At 44.3% G+C, this 14,303-nt stretch overlaps 1 protein-coding gene and 1 long non-coding RNA gene across 3 annotated transcripts in view; one reads left to right on the top strand and one right to left on the bottom strand.

Moving 5' to 3' along the window:
* The window catches only part of aars1 (alanyl-tRNA synthetase 1), a 46,105-nt gene extending 32,610 nt beyond the window's left edge, over positions 1–13,495 (bottom strand). The window contains exons 1-2 of one of the 2 annotated variants that reach the window (XM_020513784.2): positions 13,419–13,495; positions 8,197–8,361 (exon numbers count right to left, since the gene is read on the bottom strand). In XM_020513784.2, the coding sequence (XP_020369373.1) occupies positions 8,197–8,340 (144 nt within the window). In that variant the 5' untranslated portion in view covers positions 8,341–8,361; positions 13,419–13,495. Of the gene's footprint in view, positions 1–4,068; positions 4,187–8,196; positions 8,362–13,418 lie in introns of those variants that run through there. The other variant, XM_048605666.1, reaches the window with a different exon arrangement.
* Positions 378–6,095, top strand: LOC125484962. Its single transcript, XR_007263749.1, has 2 exons — positions 378–707; positions 4,257–6,095. It is a non-coding gene; the product is annotated as an uncharacterized LOC125484962 (long non-coding RNA).
* Positions 13,496–14,303: the final 808 nt, after the last annotated feature.

Genomic DNA, 14,303 nt, shown 5'->3' with positions numbered 1-14,303 from the left:
GGAAGATAAGAGTAAAGGGACCACTAAGTATTTTTCAAAGTGGAAAACTTCCTTGTATCTCTCCCCAGCAGCAACCTCTGCACATTATACTCCTGGAGGAAAGCACTCAATTCACTCATGGCTTGATAAAGTATTGGGGAAGCAATAGTTAGAAGTTTTGCTGAAATAACGATGTACCATAAATTTTGGAATGTGTGCCTGTGTTTGTAACAAACTGAAGGTTGCAGCTGTTCTTCCCATGGCTGGGGCTGCTTTCTCTATTCAATGGAACATTGTTAACTGCACTGCTTATCTGCTTATGACGCATGTGAACAGTATGGGACGAGATAACAAGGGCTATAAACTGTACTGCTTTTATGCTATACACAGAGGTCCAAAGAGAGTCCACCAAGTGAGAGCTTGACTGTTACTTTGGTGTTGACTCCGGACCTCTCGCCAGCTAAACTAAAGAAGTTAATGGAACTCTTGTGGGGTCCGGAAGTTTTTGAGTCAACATTTTGGTGCCATGACTCGGATCCCAACAAAGGGAACGTTTCTCTGGGCTGGATAAGTGACCGAGAGTTTGAATCGAGCATAATAGAGTGGTAGGGCACCCCAAGGTATTTTACCCCAGACCACTCCTTATGTTCGGACAGACGATCTGCCCCTCGCCCAGTGAAACTGGTACCTTGATGGGATACAACGAATATCCGGACCAGGATCATAAGGTAAGAAATTGTTTTCTTTTTATGAGGTTGTGCTGCGGGTGACATTGGCTATTCTGTATTGTTCCTGAGATAAAGAGTCAGGACTGGGGACCCCGGTCAGGTGAAATGGTCGCCACTACCGATGGATTCGATCTAGAGAACTGCCTCCTTATGATATGGCTGGTTAAAATTAGAATATGATAGAGGAACGGGGCAGACTAGCTAACAAAGGGAAACAGTAAGTTGAAGTATAAGATTGTGATACATCTAAAAGTGAAAGTGTGTTAGGGTAGTGTAGTTGTAGCTTAGAAAAATCAAGATAAGAGCATCGTGGAAACAATGACTGTAGTACTAAGTAATATAATTTTACTTCATTCTGCCAAATAAATTCTAAACTCCTGTGCTACCTTCCATTATTGTTGCAACAGTTAGACTAATACTCAATTTAGACCCAGTCTGATGCTGAAAATTTGTAGAATATAAAGAAATGAAACCAAATACTATAAAATTGAGATCCGGCAAACCCAAACATTTGCACATGCAGATGCACCAAATTATCAGAGTACATAGATAGCCATAGCAATACCAAGATACTGTGGGCAACTTTGTGCTTTCATTTGGTCAGGTTTAAGACTTAAGAGGCAATATAAAGGAAAGAATTCACAAAAAGCAAAAACTAATGCAACAGCAGTAATCTAAAAGAGCTCAGAGTTAAACCTCAGACAATTGCCTAAACCATTAACAGCGTAAAGACACCAAGGCTGAGAGATAGACAGGAAGGGTTAAAGCAACATCACTGTAAAGAGAATCTAAGTTCTAATCGTGATCCCGAGCCTATGTCTGGCATACCGACCCTGTTTGACGAGGGGGATGATACCGATAGAGATGAGGAATGGGGATGTTATCCTAGATTGCCAGTACCTCCCGTACACCCGCCTATTCCTGTTGCACCGTCCCCGCCGCCGTATCAGGCTCCCAAGGGATCCAGTCTGACCTTTGTACTGGGGTTAGTGGACTCCAAATTGGTCCCCAATTGCAGTGTCCAATACGACAGTTAACAAATCCCAGAGCCGCTGATGACGATCAGGAACCAACAGTTAGAGTTTATGTCCCCTGGAAGCCCCAAGAAATGATAACGAACCAAGCTCCGGATCGTAAGGAAAAGCCAGCCCAATTCGCCCAGTATGTCCGAAGGACGGTTCAAATGTATAAGGCCACCCCGCAAGATCTGTTCACACTGTGCTGTATGATTTTATCGCCTGAGGAAGTGACTAAATGGCAGGAACAAATGGGTGACGGCAATCAAAAGGGGACCAATTCGAAGTCATAGGGAGTTAGAGCAGAGATTTCCCCACGTTGATGCCCAAACAAACCATTTGATTCAGTCGTTAGAACGAGCTTTACAACAACCTGTAAACATTAGTAAAACACTGGAGTGCAGACCTAAACCTGGGGAGTCGGGAGGCGATTATTGGGAGCGGTTTGTTGCCTGTTACGGAACATTTGCGGATGATCAAGCCTTCAATCGAGGAGACGACTCACCTTTGTTTAACGCTATGGTTTTGCAATGTATTCCTTCTGGTGTCGCTGACATGATCCGGACAAACAATATGAACTGGTCCGAGAATTCCCGGTCGCAAATGAGGCGAGCAGTGGTCTACTACTGGGATGGTCAGAACGAACCCAAACCACGAGCCAAGTTACAGGTAAAAACTGAATATGTCCGGCGACTATTTTAAGTTGCATACCTGCCGATGCCTGCGTGTTTACAGTAATTGACGTACAACATGCATTTTTCGCCGTACGGTTACACCTGGACTCTCAGTACCTGTTTGTCTTTACATACCAAGGCAAGCAGTATACTTGGACCCGGCTGCCCCAGGGTTTTGTCCACTCCCCCACATTGTTTTCTCAGACCCTCCAGAAACAGTTACGGACCCTGGAACTACCACAGGGATCGACAGTAGTACAGTATGTGGATGATTTGCTTGTCGCCGGTAACAGCGTATCTAGCTGCGAAACTGATACCACAGTATTACTGAACTTCTTGCACTCCCTAGGATAAGTCATCCCACCCCACAAGGTAAAACACTCCCAATATGAGGTTAAGTTTTTGGGAGTTGTACTCTCAGCGGAAGAACGGAAATTAACAGAGGATCAAATACGACCCATTGCCAATACTCCGCCGCCTACGACCCCTAAGCAGATGCGTGCCTTTCTCGGACTACTGAATTTCTGTAGACAATGGATACCGAATATTGCTATCCATACCCGCCTACTCACCCTATTGGAGTCCTCCAATGCCCCTCCCAGCTTTACGTTAACGACTGAGCAGTTGACTGCATTTACTGAATTGAAAATGCTTTTGGCGTGGCCCACCATTACGGAGCCTTGTGGGAACATAGGAGATTTTTAACTTCCACGGGACAGCCTATTAATAATGCTGTTTTTGTGCATAACCTCTTGCAGGCTTTGCAATTGCCAGCCAGTCTAGCGGTAATCAAATGTTCGGCTCACATCGGTGCAATAGATACGGTCTCCAAAGGCAATGAGCGGGTAGACGCTGCTGCCAAGCAGGCGGCCTTACACCCCGTACTTCTGGTTCCATTGGATTCCCAGCAAAACCTGGTTAGAAATAGTGTAAGGACGGATATGCCAGACCTGGGTGAGATACAAAATTACAGGGGATGCCCCTGCTGAGGAGCACAAACTATGGACTCAAATGGGATGCTACCTCGACCCTCAAACTAAGCTACGGGTGACCCCTGCGGGACATGTTTGTGTTCCTTCTTTGCGCCTACTAATCTTAGTTGATTATGTGCATAATTGTACACACTTGGGCAAGGAGGGAATGGTTAATACTTTATTACAAACCTGGTGGCACCCGGATTTCCAGAAAGCAGTTGAGAAACGAGCTAAAGCATGCTTAATTTATAAAAAAAGACGAATGCTGGAAGAGGGATGCCCTGTGGTTCTGGAACCACCCCCTTGCCCGGTGGGCCTTTTGCTTGTCTACAACTTGATTTTATAAAACTACCTAGAATACATTGTTATAAGTATTGTTTAGTAATAGTAGATGTATTTAGTAGATGGATTGAAGCCATCCCAACGACTGACAATACTGCTACAACAGTGGCAAAAATATTGTTGAGGGAAATAATTCCCCATTATGGACTTCCAGAAATGATAAGCTCGGACAATGGACCACACTTTGTAGCTAGAGTAAACGAGGAGATCTGCAAAGAGCTGGCTATAAAGCAACAGTTCCACTGCACTCGCCATCCAAAGGCAGCCGGGATAGTGGAACGAGCAAATGGCACTCTAAAGAATAAGTTGGCCAAGTTAACACAGAAGACAGGACTGAACTGGTTGAAGGTCCTACCTTTGGCGCTATTCCATTTGCGAGTTACCCCCTCAGGTAAAACAGGGTTATCTCCCGCTGAGATTGTCTATGGGAAGCCCATGGGGACTTGGGGTAGTCTGACCTCCCCTTCCTGAAAAATTGGATATGCACACTCTGGGGGAGGAAATGGGAAAATACCTGCATTAGTTAACCAAAGCTCTCCAAAGTTTACATTCACAGGTACGCCAAGCCTATCGAGAGGGTGACAATCTGTCTGAAGGAGACTACCCTCCTGTAGACCCTGGAGATGTTGTCCTGATTAAGAACTGGGACCGGGGAAAGTTGGAACCAAGGTGGAAAGGACCATATCAAGTGTTACTGACCACCCCCACAGCTGTGAAAGTGCAAGGACAACCCTGCTGGTTTCATAGAACCGACTGTAAACGAGTCAGTGAAGGAACAGAGAAGGATTAAGGAAGAAAAATGCATTGGATAATTGTGACTATGGTGACTTTGGCGGGGTTTTACTCTGAGGACAGAAGGATTTCGGGCTAACACCTTTCTATCCCTGTCATACATATGCCAAACTGGTAGAACAGGGAGCGTGTTGGGTATGTGCTGAGATTCCCCAGCACGATGAGGCCATGATTCCCATGTCTATTGTCCCCCTCAATGCCAGTGAAGTAATTTCAATACAAACCTTTTCGGCTTCTACTATTGGTAGTGCGGTCAACTGCTCACTATATCAACACGGTAGTGATTGTCAGCCATGTTGTTTTGAAGGGTGGAGAGCAAGAAAAGCCCCCTCAGATCCCGAGAAGTTAGTGACTGCCTTGATAGTGCCCCCTCCTAAAGATCCGGTGAATGTTACCTGTTACTGTAGCCATAATCAGAGTGTGCCCCATGATGTGGGATACAGCTCCTGTGTAAAGAATCAGAGTATTGCGCTTCCACGGCCTCTAAATGGAACCTACTGGGTGTGCAGGAACCGGGCCTACACATGGTTGCCAGGAGAGAAAGCAGACAATGGTGGAACCACTAAATCCCAAGGCCGCCCTTGGAAGGGTTGTTGTTACTTAGCATATTTGGTCCCTCATTTATGAATTATGAGTCACCCCAAGGGACATTCTCGTTGGGGTCGACAACAAAGGGAAATACCTGAAAGGGAAAGGGTCTGGATGATCCTTTTTCCCCTTTATGGAACTGCCCGAACTTCTAGGGAAACAATTAATCTGGCAGCTGCCCTGGAGGTAGTAGCTAACAATACAGTGGGGGCATTGACTGATACTCAGACGCAGGTAACTGAGTTATCTGCTGAAATGGTTGCAATGCGGCAAACAGTCTTACAAAATCGAATGGCCCTAGACTTTATCCTAGCAGAAAAAGGAGGGACATGTGCCATTATAGGTAAGGAATGTTGTACTTATATTCCTGATGAATCAACCAATATTACTGACCTCTCCAAGCACATTACCCAAGAAGTCCAGAAAATCCAAGGTGTTGGTAATGACCTACATGGGTTCAATAGTGGGACAGGATGGTGGCCGTTTGGGAGTCTTTTTGGGAATATTGGGGGCATGTTGTTACATTTCGGGATTATAATACTTATTGTAATTGCCTGCATTCTCGTGTTAAGATGCTTGTGGCCACTGATATCCAATTGCTATAGTTTTCAGCTTTAGGAATATTCTGTGTGATCATAAAATGATCAAAAGGAAGGAATGATAAAGTATTGGGGAAGCAATAGTTAGAAGTTTTGCTGAAATAACGATGTACCATAAATTTTGGAATGTGTGCCTGTGTTTGTAACAAACTAAAGGTTGCAGCTGTTCTTCCCATGGCTGGGGCTGCTTTCTCTATTCAATGGAACATTGTTAACTGCACTGCTTATCTGCTTATGACGCATGTGAACAGTATGGGATGTGATAACAAGGGCTATAAACTGTACTGCTTTTATGCTATACACAGAGGTCCAAAGAGAGTCCACCAAGTGAGAGCTTGACTGTTACTTTGATGTTGACTCCGGCCCTCTCGCCGGCTAAACTAAAATAAAGAAGTTAATGGAACTCTTGTGGGGTCCGGAAGTTTTTGAGTCAACAGGCTAAGTTTGTGCATCTCATGCATGCTACCACATCAGCTCTTGCACGTGTACAGTACGTACCACATCAACATTAAGCAAACTGTACTACCTAAAATTTACAGAGTAGACCTACATTCTCAATTTGATATTCAATTGTGTCGTATCCCAGGAGGTCAGGAGCTCTGCAACAGAAACTCTGCACCACTTCTGATTAATATCAGACATGCCTGAACCTTGCCTCTAGGGAACAACCATTCTCCCCAGCCACAGGTCAAGGAAAAGTATTAGAGACGGGATCCCACAGACAATGATCCCATTCAAGAGAGGGAGAAAATGTTCACAGGTTTACTGGCTGATTTTTCTATTGTAACTCCAAATGGGCACCTAAGCTAGAGGGGAGATGTAGTGAAACACGCCAGTACCAATCAACTGGCTTATGTGTATGTCCTAGGTACAGGCCGAACGAAGAAAGATAAGCTATCCTTTTGTCTGTTAACATCATTCCCCCGCAGCCTTCAGCCTAGCAATCCCCCATCAACTGACCTTAAATCCAATCACAAGCCTGACCTTTGCAACAGCGCTTGGTCTTCAGCCTGGACATCCCAATTGTGTTAATGACTAGCTTTAGGGGCTTGGACGAAAACAGTGAATTCCAGATTCAAAAATCCTATATCATAACCCTGTTCACACACAGATTGCACTCCGAGCACAGTTCAAAGCATCTATAGTCATATTTATGAAAGAAAACCATCTCCAAAGCTGGATCATTCCCATTAACCTCTGCAATTTGGGATGCCACAAACTAAGCAGTGTTCTAGGAAGGACAAACTGCAGCTGAAATAATGTCTTAAACGGCTAAGACAAGAACATATCTCTTCGGTTGTTGATCCTTTATTATCATTATGCACCTGGTGAACATTTCTTGTCAAACTGTTTTCACCCAATAGCAAGGTGAAGATTAACCCTTCACATACCAATTCACACTACTAAAGGTACAAATTTATTTTGGTGACGATGATAGGACAGTCCAATACGCGGAAAGTCCAACAATTGGGGTTTACACCAGAGATTCCCCACATTGCAAGATGTAAACTGCCTCAAGTCACAGCATCATTGACAGATGTTAAATTGTGTCCAGTCACTCCTCTACAAGATGGAACAGGCACATTAGCCAGTCACTACTGCATACCACTTGTTATCTTCTTATACAAGATGACCGCCTGAGAGCCAACAGTCCGTACGTTCACCGTATGTCTCAAGTTGAACAAGATAAAGGAAAACTGCCAATGTTGGGAATAAAATATGAATAGAAAATGTTGTAAATGCGCAGAGAAGACCAAGGTTATAACCATTCCAATACCACAGTTAAATCAGAAAACTCTGGTGAAGGGTGCGCACCCAAAATGCTACACCAGCCTTTCCTCTTCACAGATCCTGTCCAGTGCGTATTTCTAGTATCTAGAATCCAAAGTTTCTGTTTGTGGTCCATCCAGTGATGTAGCCAATCTCACCGTGCAGTGCAATATGATTATAAACTAGATTCCATTATTCAAGTGATGCTGCCTACCTATATCCTTACATACTTTTTCAATGTTACTTTGCTGTTCTGTACGTAATAGATATGGAACGGTGATATTATTGGATGGGATAAACCCTTTCTTTGTACAACACTGTTGCTGAGTTAACAGCGAGTGAATGCATTTTATCAAACCAAATTAAAATAAATTTAGATGTCATTTGATAGCATCCAATACTGAAGTCCACATGGAGTCTAACTATCAATCAATCAGTGATCATCTGAGATAGAAACAGCTTTGCCTCTAATGGGAAGATGATTAGGTTGATAATCTAGGAAGTGATAAAATGGGCTAAAGGGCCTTCAACCAGACCTATACAAATGGAATTGTGAAATGGCAAAGTGGACAAGTCTAAACAGATACAAATTAAGTCCTGGTTGATGTTTCTTCCTAATATAACAGATAGAATTTTCATATAAAAAGTTACCAAATTATGCAGTCATACAGCTCAATTTCAAGGCTTTAGAGATGAACAGCTTTCAACAGAACATGGCAATCTGGTAGACCTACCTGGTTCATACCGGCATTGGCAAACAGAAGCGTGGGGTCATCGAGAGGGATAGTCGCTGAGGAGTGGACATACTCGTGGTTGTAACACTTGAAGAAATCAATGAACTTCTGGCGAATCTGTCCAGCATTCATTGTAGAATCCATTTTGGAAACAAGTTAGAGGGTCTGAGAGAAACAAGAGCAGGAGTTAAATGCTTTAGAAGCTTTTCTCTCCCATGAACTTACCTTTCAAGGAATACTTCATTTTTCCTCCTCATTTCTCTTAGTCATTGAGCTATCCTAAATTAATCTAGTCCCATTTGCCAGTATTTGGCCCACATCCCTCTAAACCCTTCCCATTCATATACCCATCCTAGTGCCTTTTAAATGTTGTAATTGTACAACTGATCTTGGCAATTCATCCTGTTCATGCCAGTCATGATTTTATAAACCACTATGAGGTCACTCCTCAGCCTTCAATGCTCCCATAAAAAACAGCCCCAGCCTTTTCAGCCTCTCCCTATAGCTCAAACCCTCCAAACCTGGCCACATCCTTGTAAATCTTTTCTGAACCCTTTCAAGCTTCACAACATCCTTCCTATAGCAGGGAGGCCAGAATTGCACACATTATTCCAAACACGACCTTAACCAATGTCCTGTACAGCCGCAACATGACCCCCCAACTCCTATATACTCAATGTATTGACCAATAAAGGCAAGCATAACAAACGCTGCCTTCACTATCCTATCTACCTGCGACTCTACTTTCCAGGAACTATGATCCTGCAGTCCAGGATCTCTTTGCTCAGCAACACTCCCCAGGACCATCCCATTAAGTGTATTAGTCCTGTCCTGATTTGCCTTTCCAAAATGCACCTCACATTTATCTAAATTAAACTCCATCAGCCACTCCTTGGCCCATTGGCCCATCTGATCAAGATCTTGTTGTACTCTGAGGTAACCTTCTTTGCTGTCCACTACACCACCAATTTTGGTGTCATCTGCAAACTTACTAACCACATCTCCCATATTCGCATCCAAATCACGTATATAAATGATGAAAAGCAGTAGACCCAGCACCGATCCTTTGGCACACTGCTGGTCACAGGCCTCCAGTCTGAAAAGCAACCCTCCACCAACAACCTTCGAGCCAGTTCTGTATCCAAATGGCTAGTTCTCCCTGTATTTCATGTGATCTAACCTTCCTAACCAGTCTACCATGAGGAACCTTGTTGAACACCTTCCTGAAGTCCATATAGATCACTCCCATTGCTCTGCCTTCATCAATCCTCTTCGTTACTTCTTCAAAAACCTCAATCAAGTTAGTGAGACATGATTTCCCACATACAAAGCCATGTTGATTATCCCTAATTAGTCCTTGCCTTTCCAAACACATGTAAATCCTGTCCTTCAGGATCCCCTCCAACAACATGCCCATCACTGATGTCAGGCTCACAGTCTATAGTCCCCTGGCTTTTCCTTACCATCTTTCTTCTGAGCCTTAATTTAATGCAACTTGAAACATATGAAACCTTTTTCAATTTTACTGGACTCTCATTTACTTCCCTAAAACAACTCTTCCTGGCACCAAAACTCTGCTGAATGATTTACAAGAAAAGTGACCACTGCCCACTGCTGACAGACCAGAAAACATTACTATTAATAGCTATTATTTTTCTCCTGCTCCAACCAAAATTGAAATCTTCAAGTGTCTATCATTATCCTCCTCCTTCTTGGTCTACATCTCACTAAACTCCTCCAGCAAATACTCACATCTTAGAATTTAGCAACAACACTTCAAAGCACAATCCTGTCAATTCTTTTTAGATCTCAACGTATTCCTATGCTAAGCAATTTTTTAAATTGAGGGGAAAAAAAGCAGTCTTTGCCATTGCTTTTTTCTCTTTGACTTCCTTATGATCACAACCATTTTCTAACTTAAATGGTGCACGAATGGTGACTTACTTTTTCTATCATGGGAAGCAGGTATCACTAGCAAGGTCAGCATTTGTTGCTCACCCCAACTGCCCTTGAACTGATAAGTTTGTGAGGCCATTTTAGAAGTCAAGAGTTAGCTACATCACTGTAGGCAGATCAGCGAAGGAAGGCAAATTTCCTTCTCTAAAGGACGTTAGTGAACCAGACGGATTTTTAATGGCAATTGATGATAGTTGTTACGGTCACCATTACTAAGGCTAACTCTTAACTCAAGATTTATTTACTAAATTTAAATTCCTCCAGTTGTCATGATGGCATTTGAACATATATTCTCAGAACATTAGCTTGGGCCTCTGTAACACTGCCCCAGTGACTACATCTCCATTTATCTTGACCTGCACTTTTTCACCATTGTTTCTTCCATTCTTCGTAATACCATCTTTTTTTCTTAAATTATTCCACGTTCCTTAAAATTTCACAACCTTGTTCATTCTTTTAGCCTTTGTAGACCTCCTGTACTAGCCACTGGAGCTGACCATGCGTAATCTCACTAGGTTCAACTGACCTCCTATTTTGACACCTTTCTATACTTTACCTAGAGTTCCTTTATTGTTGCTTCCACACAGCAGACTGCCTAATCTCACACAGCACTCAGTTATATCAGGTTTAATTTCACGAAATACTGGCGGTATACATGGGGCATGCTGCTACATTCCTTTATTTCTCCAATCAACTTTGATCATCTCCGTCCCTTCTGACAATTTTTATCAGCTTGCCCAGTTCGAAATAGGCTGGAAGCCAACGCGACCCATTACATCTATGATCAGCTCAATTTTAGGAAAGCTATGTGACAATAGGATCAAATGAAAGAAGCACAGAATCCCAGCAAGACATCTACATCTGCAATCAGATAGTTATCTGAAAAGCATAAATGCTCCAGTGTAAAACAGGAGCGGGACAAGCTGAGTTTCTCTCAGAGAGCTGGCATTGTGACAGTGCGCCAGATGGCCTCCTCCTGTGCTGTAACCATTCTACAAAGGAAAAGACCAGGTGTTCTGTTTTTGTAGTGGTGTTGCTCATTGGATTGGCCAGGGAGAACCTCCCTAACAAGATCCTGAAGGCTGCATTGGAAGATCAGCCTTGATTATGAAAATCTCTAGAATAAGATTTGCACCCAGGAACTAGTGATCCTGGCAAGGAGAAGGGTGCACAACGCTGGCCTGAAGTCACAGAGTCACACAGCACAGAAACAGACCCTTCAGCCCAACTCGACCGTGCCAACCAAGTTTCCCAAACTAAACTAGTCCCATTTGTCCTCATTTGGCCCATATCCCTCAATCCCTTCTTATTCATGTACCTGTCCAAATGTCTTTTAAATGTTGTAACCGTACCTGCATCTACCACTTTTTCTGGCAGTCCATTCCACATACAAACCACCCTGTGTGAAAAGGTGCCCCTCCAGTACCTTCAAATCTTTCTCCTCTCACTTTAAAAATATGCCCTCTAGTTTTGAACTCTCCAACCCTAGGGAAAAGACCTCGGCTATTCACTTTATCTATGCCCCTCATGATTTTATAAACCTCTAAGGCCACCTCTCAACCTCCTACACTCCAGTGAAAAAAATCCTAGCTTATCCAGCCTCACCTTATACATGAAACCCTCCAGTCTCAGTAACATCCTTGTAAATCTTTTCTGCACTCTCTCCAATTTAATAACATCCTTCCTATAGCAGGGTGGCCAGAATTGTAAACAGTACTCCAAAAGTGGCCTCACCAGCGTCCTGTATAACCACATCATGATGTCCCAACTCCCATATATTCAATGGTTTGAGCAATGAAGGTAAGCATATCAAATGCCTTCTTTACCTGTCTGTCTACCTGTGACACAATTTTCAATGAACTATGTACCTGAACCCGTAGGTCTCTCTGTTCTACAACATTCCCCAGGGCCCTATGATTAACTGTCTAAGTCCTGTCCTTGTTCATGTTACCAAAATGCAAAACCTCTCATATCTAAATTAAACTCCATCTGCCACTCCTCGGTCCGTTGGCTCAACTGATCAAGATCCCTTTGCAATCTTAGATACCCTTCCTCACTGTCTACTATACCACCAATACTGCCGTCATCCGCAAACTTACGAACCATGCTTCTGATATTCTCATCCAAATCATTTTATGTAAATGACAAACCTCACAGGCCTCCCGTCCAAAAAATAATCCTCCTCCACCACCACTCGCCGTCTTTTACCGTCAGGCTAATTTTATTTCCAATTGGCAAGCTCTCCCTGAATCCCCCACGATCTAACTTTACTGACCAATCTACCATGCAGAACCTTGTTAAAGACCTTACTAAAGTCCATGTAGACAATGTCTTCCGCTCTGCCCACATCTATCTTCTTGATCACATCCCAGAGAAGCTCAATCAAGTTTGAGTGACGTGATTTCCCAAATAGAAAGCCAGGCTGACTATCCCTAACCAGTCCCTGCCTCTCCAAATGCATGTGAATCCCGTCTCTCAGAATCCCCCTCAACAACGTACCCATCAGTGGCGTCAGACTCACCGGTCTATAGATTCACCAGGCTTCTCATTGCAGCCTTTCTTAAATAAAAGCACAACATTAGCCACTGGCATCTGGCATCTCACCCGTGGCTGTGAACGATACAAATATCTTTGCTAGGGGCCCGGCAATTTCTTCCGTAGCTTCCCACAATGTCCTGGGACACACTTGATCAGGTCCCAGAGATTTGTCTACCCTGTATGCTTTTTAAGGCCTCCAGCACCTCCTCTTCTGTAATGGGGGGACTCTTTTCAAGATATTACTCATTTCCACCCTGGAGTTCACACAGACATCCCGCACAGTTCCAACGTGGTATAGATCTTGCCTAAATGACAGGCACGTTGTCAAACGCTTTGGTCCTGGACTCATCAGGACAGATGCAAGAATGTCACATTTCAAGCTCACAACTGTTCATCATTCCTGAATTTGTCCCTGATGAGTGAAAAATGGGGGTGGCAGGGGGGAACTTGAGCAACTCGCCTCTCTTTTTAGCAATCAGTTATATTTTTAAAAATGTTCTTATAGCACCAATGACCTCTTCCCTTCCAAGTCACTGCCCGCCTCTCCTGCTGGACACGATGGGCCGATGGGCCGATGGGCCGCAGCGCCGCCTCACACTGGGAGCATGAGGCCGCAATCACAGACATCAAACTCGACCACAAACATTCCCGCTGGATTGACGGAAAGTAAAACGGTTTAGATTCGGTCACCGAGCGCCGAAGACCCCACTCTCGGCCCCCTCACTCACCCGGCTCCAGCCCCCGGCCCTCAGCACGTCCCTCACCGCCGCCTCCTCGGCCTCGTCCGCCGGCCCTCAAACCCCGCCCGCTCCCCCTCCCCTATTGGTCAAAACCCGGCAGCCGGGCCGAAATGCCGATCTCTGATTGGTGCGGAGGCACGTCAGTCCAGCGGGCGGGCCGCGCCCCCTCGCGGCTGATGCAACCCGAGCCACGTGACCGTGGGGCTGGGCGAGAGCTGTCAATCAAACTGGTTCAGTTAGTTCCCTGGGAGCATGGACAGTGGTGGGGGGATATTGCAGTGTGACAGACCATCCCTGCAAAAGGTTGCATTTTGTTAGCGCCTCTCCCGCCCCGAAGCGTCACTGTGTCCGATAGGGAAGCAGAATACCCTGTGGATGTGAAAATCCAAAATCAAAGCTGTCGAATGGTGGAAATGTTCAGCTGATAAGACAGTATTTACAGAGGTGTTGCCTCATCAGCTGAATATTTCCAGTCGTTTTCTTCCTCCCCACGGCTATTTGTGGCAGACGAAGGTGGGGCTCAGTTTGTAAATAGCAAATTCCGATGTGCACAGCCAAGGAGAGTATTAACCAATTAACTTGCAGCTCGAGGGATATATGTATGCTGAGCTTTAGCAAATTAAGTTGTGGAGGCTCTGATAATCATTTGCCTGCAAAATCGAGATATACTGCATTAAAGGTGCTGAAAATCTGGAAGTTTAGGAGAGTGAGAGGTGATTTGATTGAAATGCATAAGATCCTAGATTGACTGGGCAAGGACCAGTTCTGAAGAAGGGTCACTGGACTCGAAAGGTTAACTCTGCTTTTTCTCCAGAATCTGCATAAAAACAGAAAGAGCTGCGAATGCTGTAAATCAGGAACAAAAACAGAAGT

This window comes from Rhincodon typus, chromosome 15 (assembly GCF_021869965.1).
Source record: "Rhincodon typus isolate 14 chromosome 15, sRhiTyp1.1, whole genome shotgun sequence".
NCBI lineage: Eukaryota > Metazoa > Chordata > Chondrichthyes > Orectolobiformes > Rhincodontidae > Rhincodon > Rhincodon typus.
This window is presented reverse-complemented; position numbering and strand designations above follow the sequence as displayed.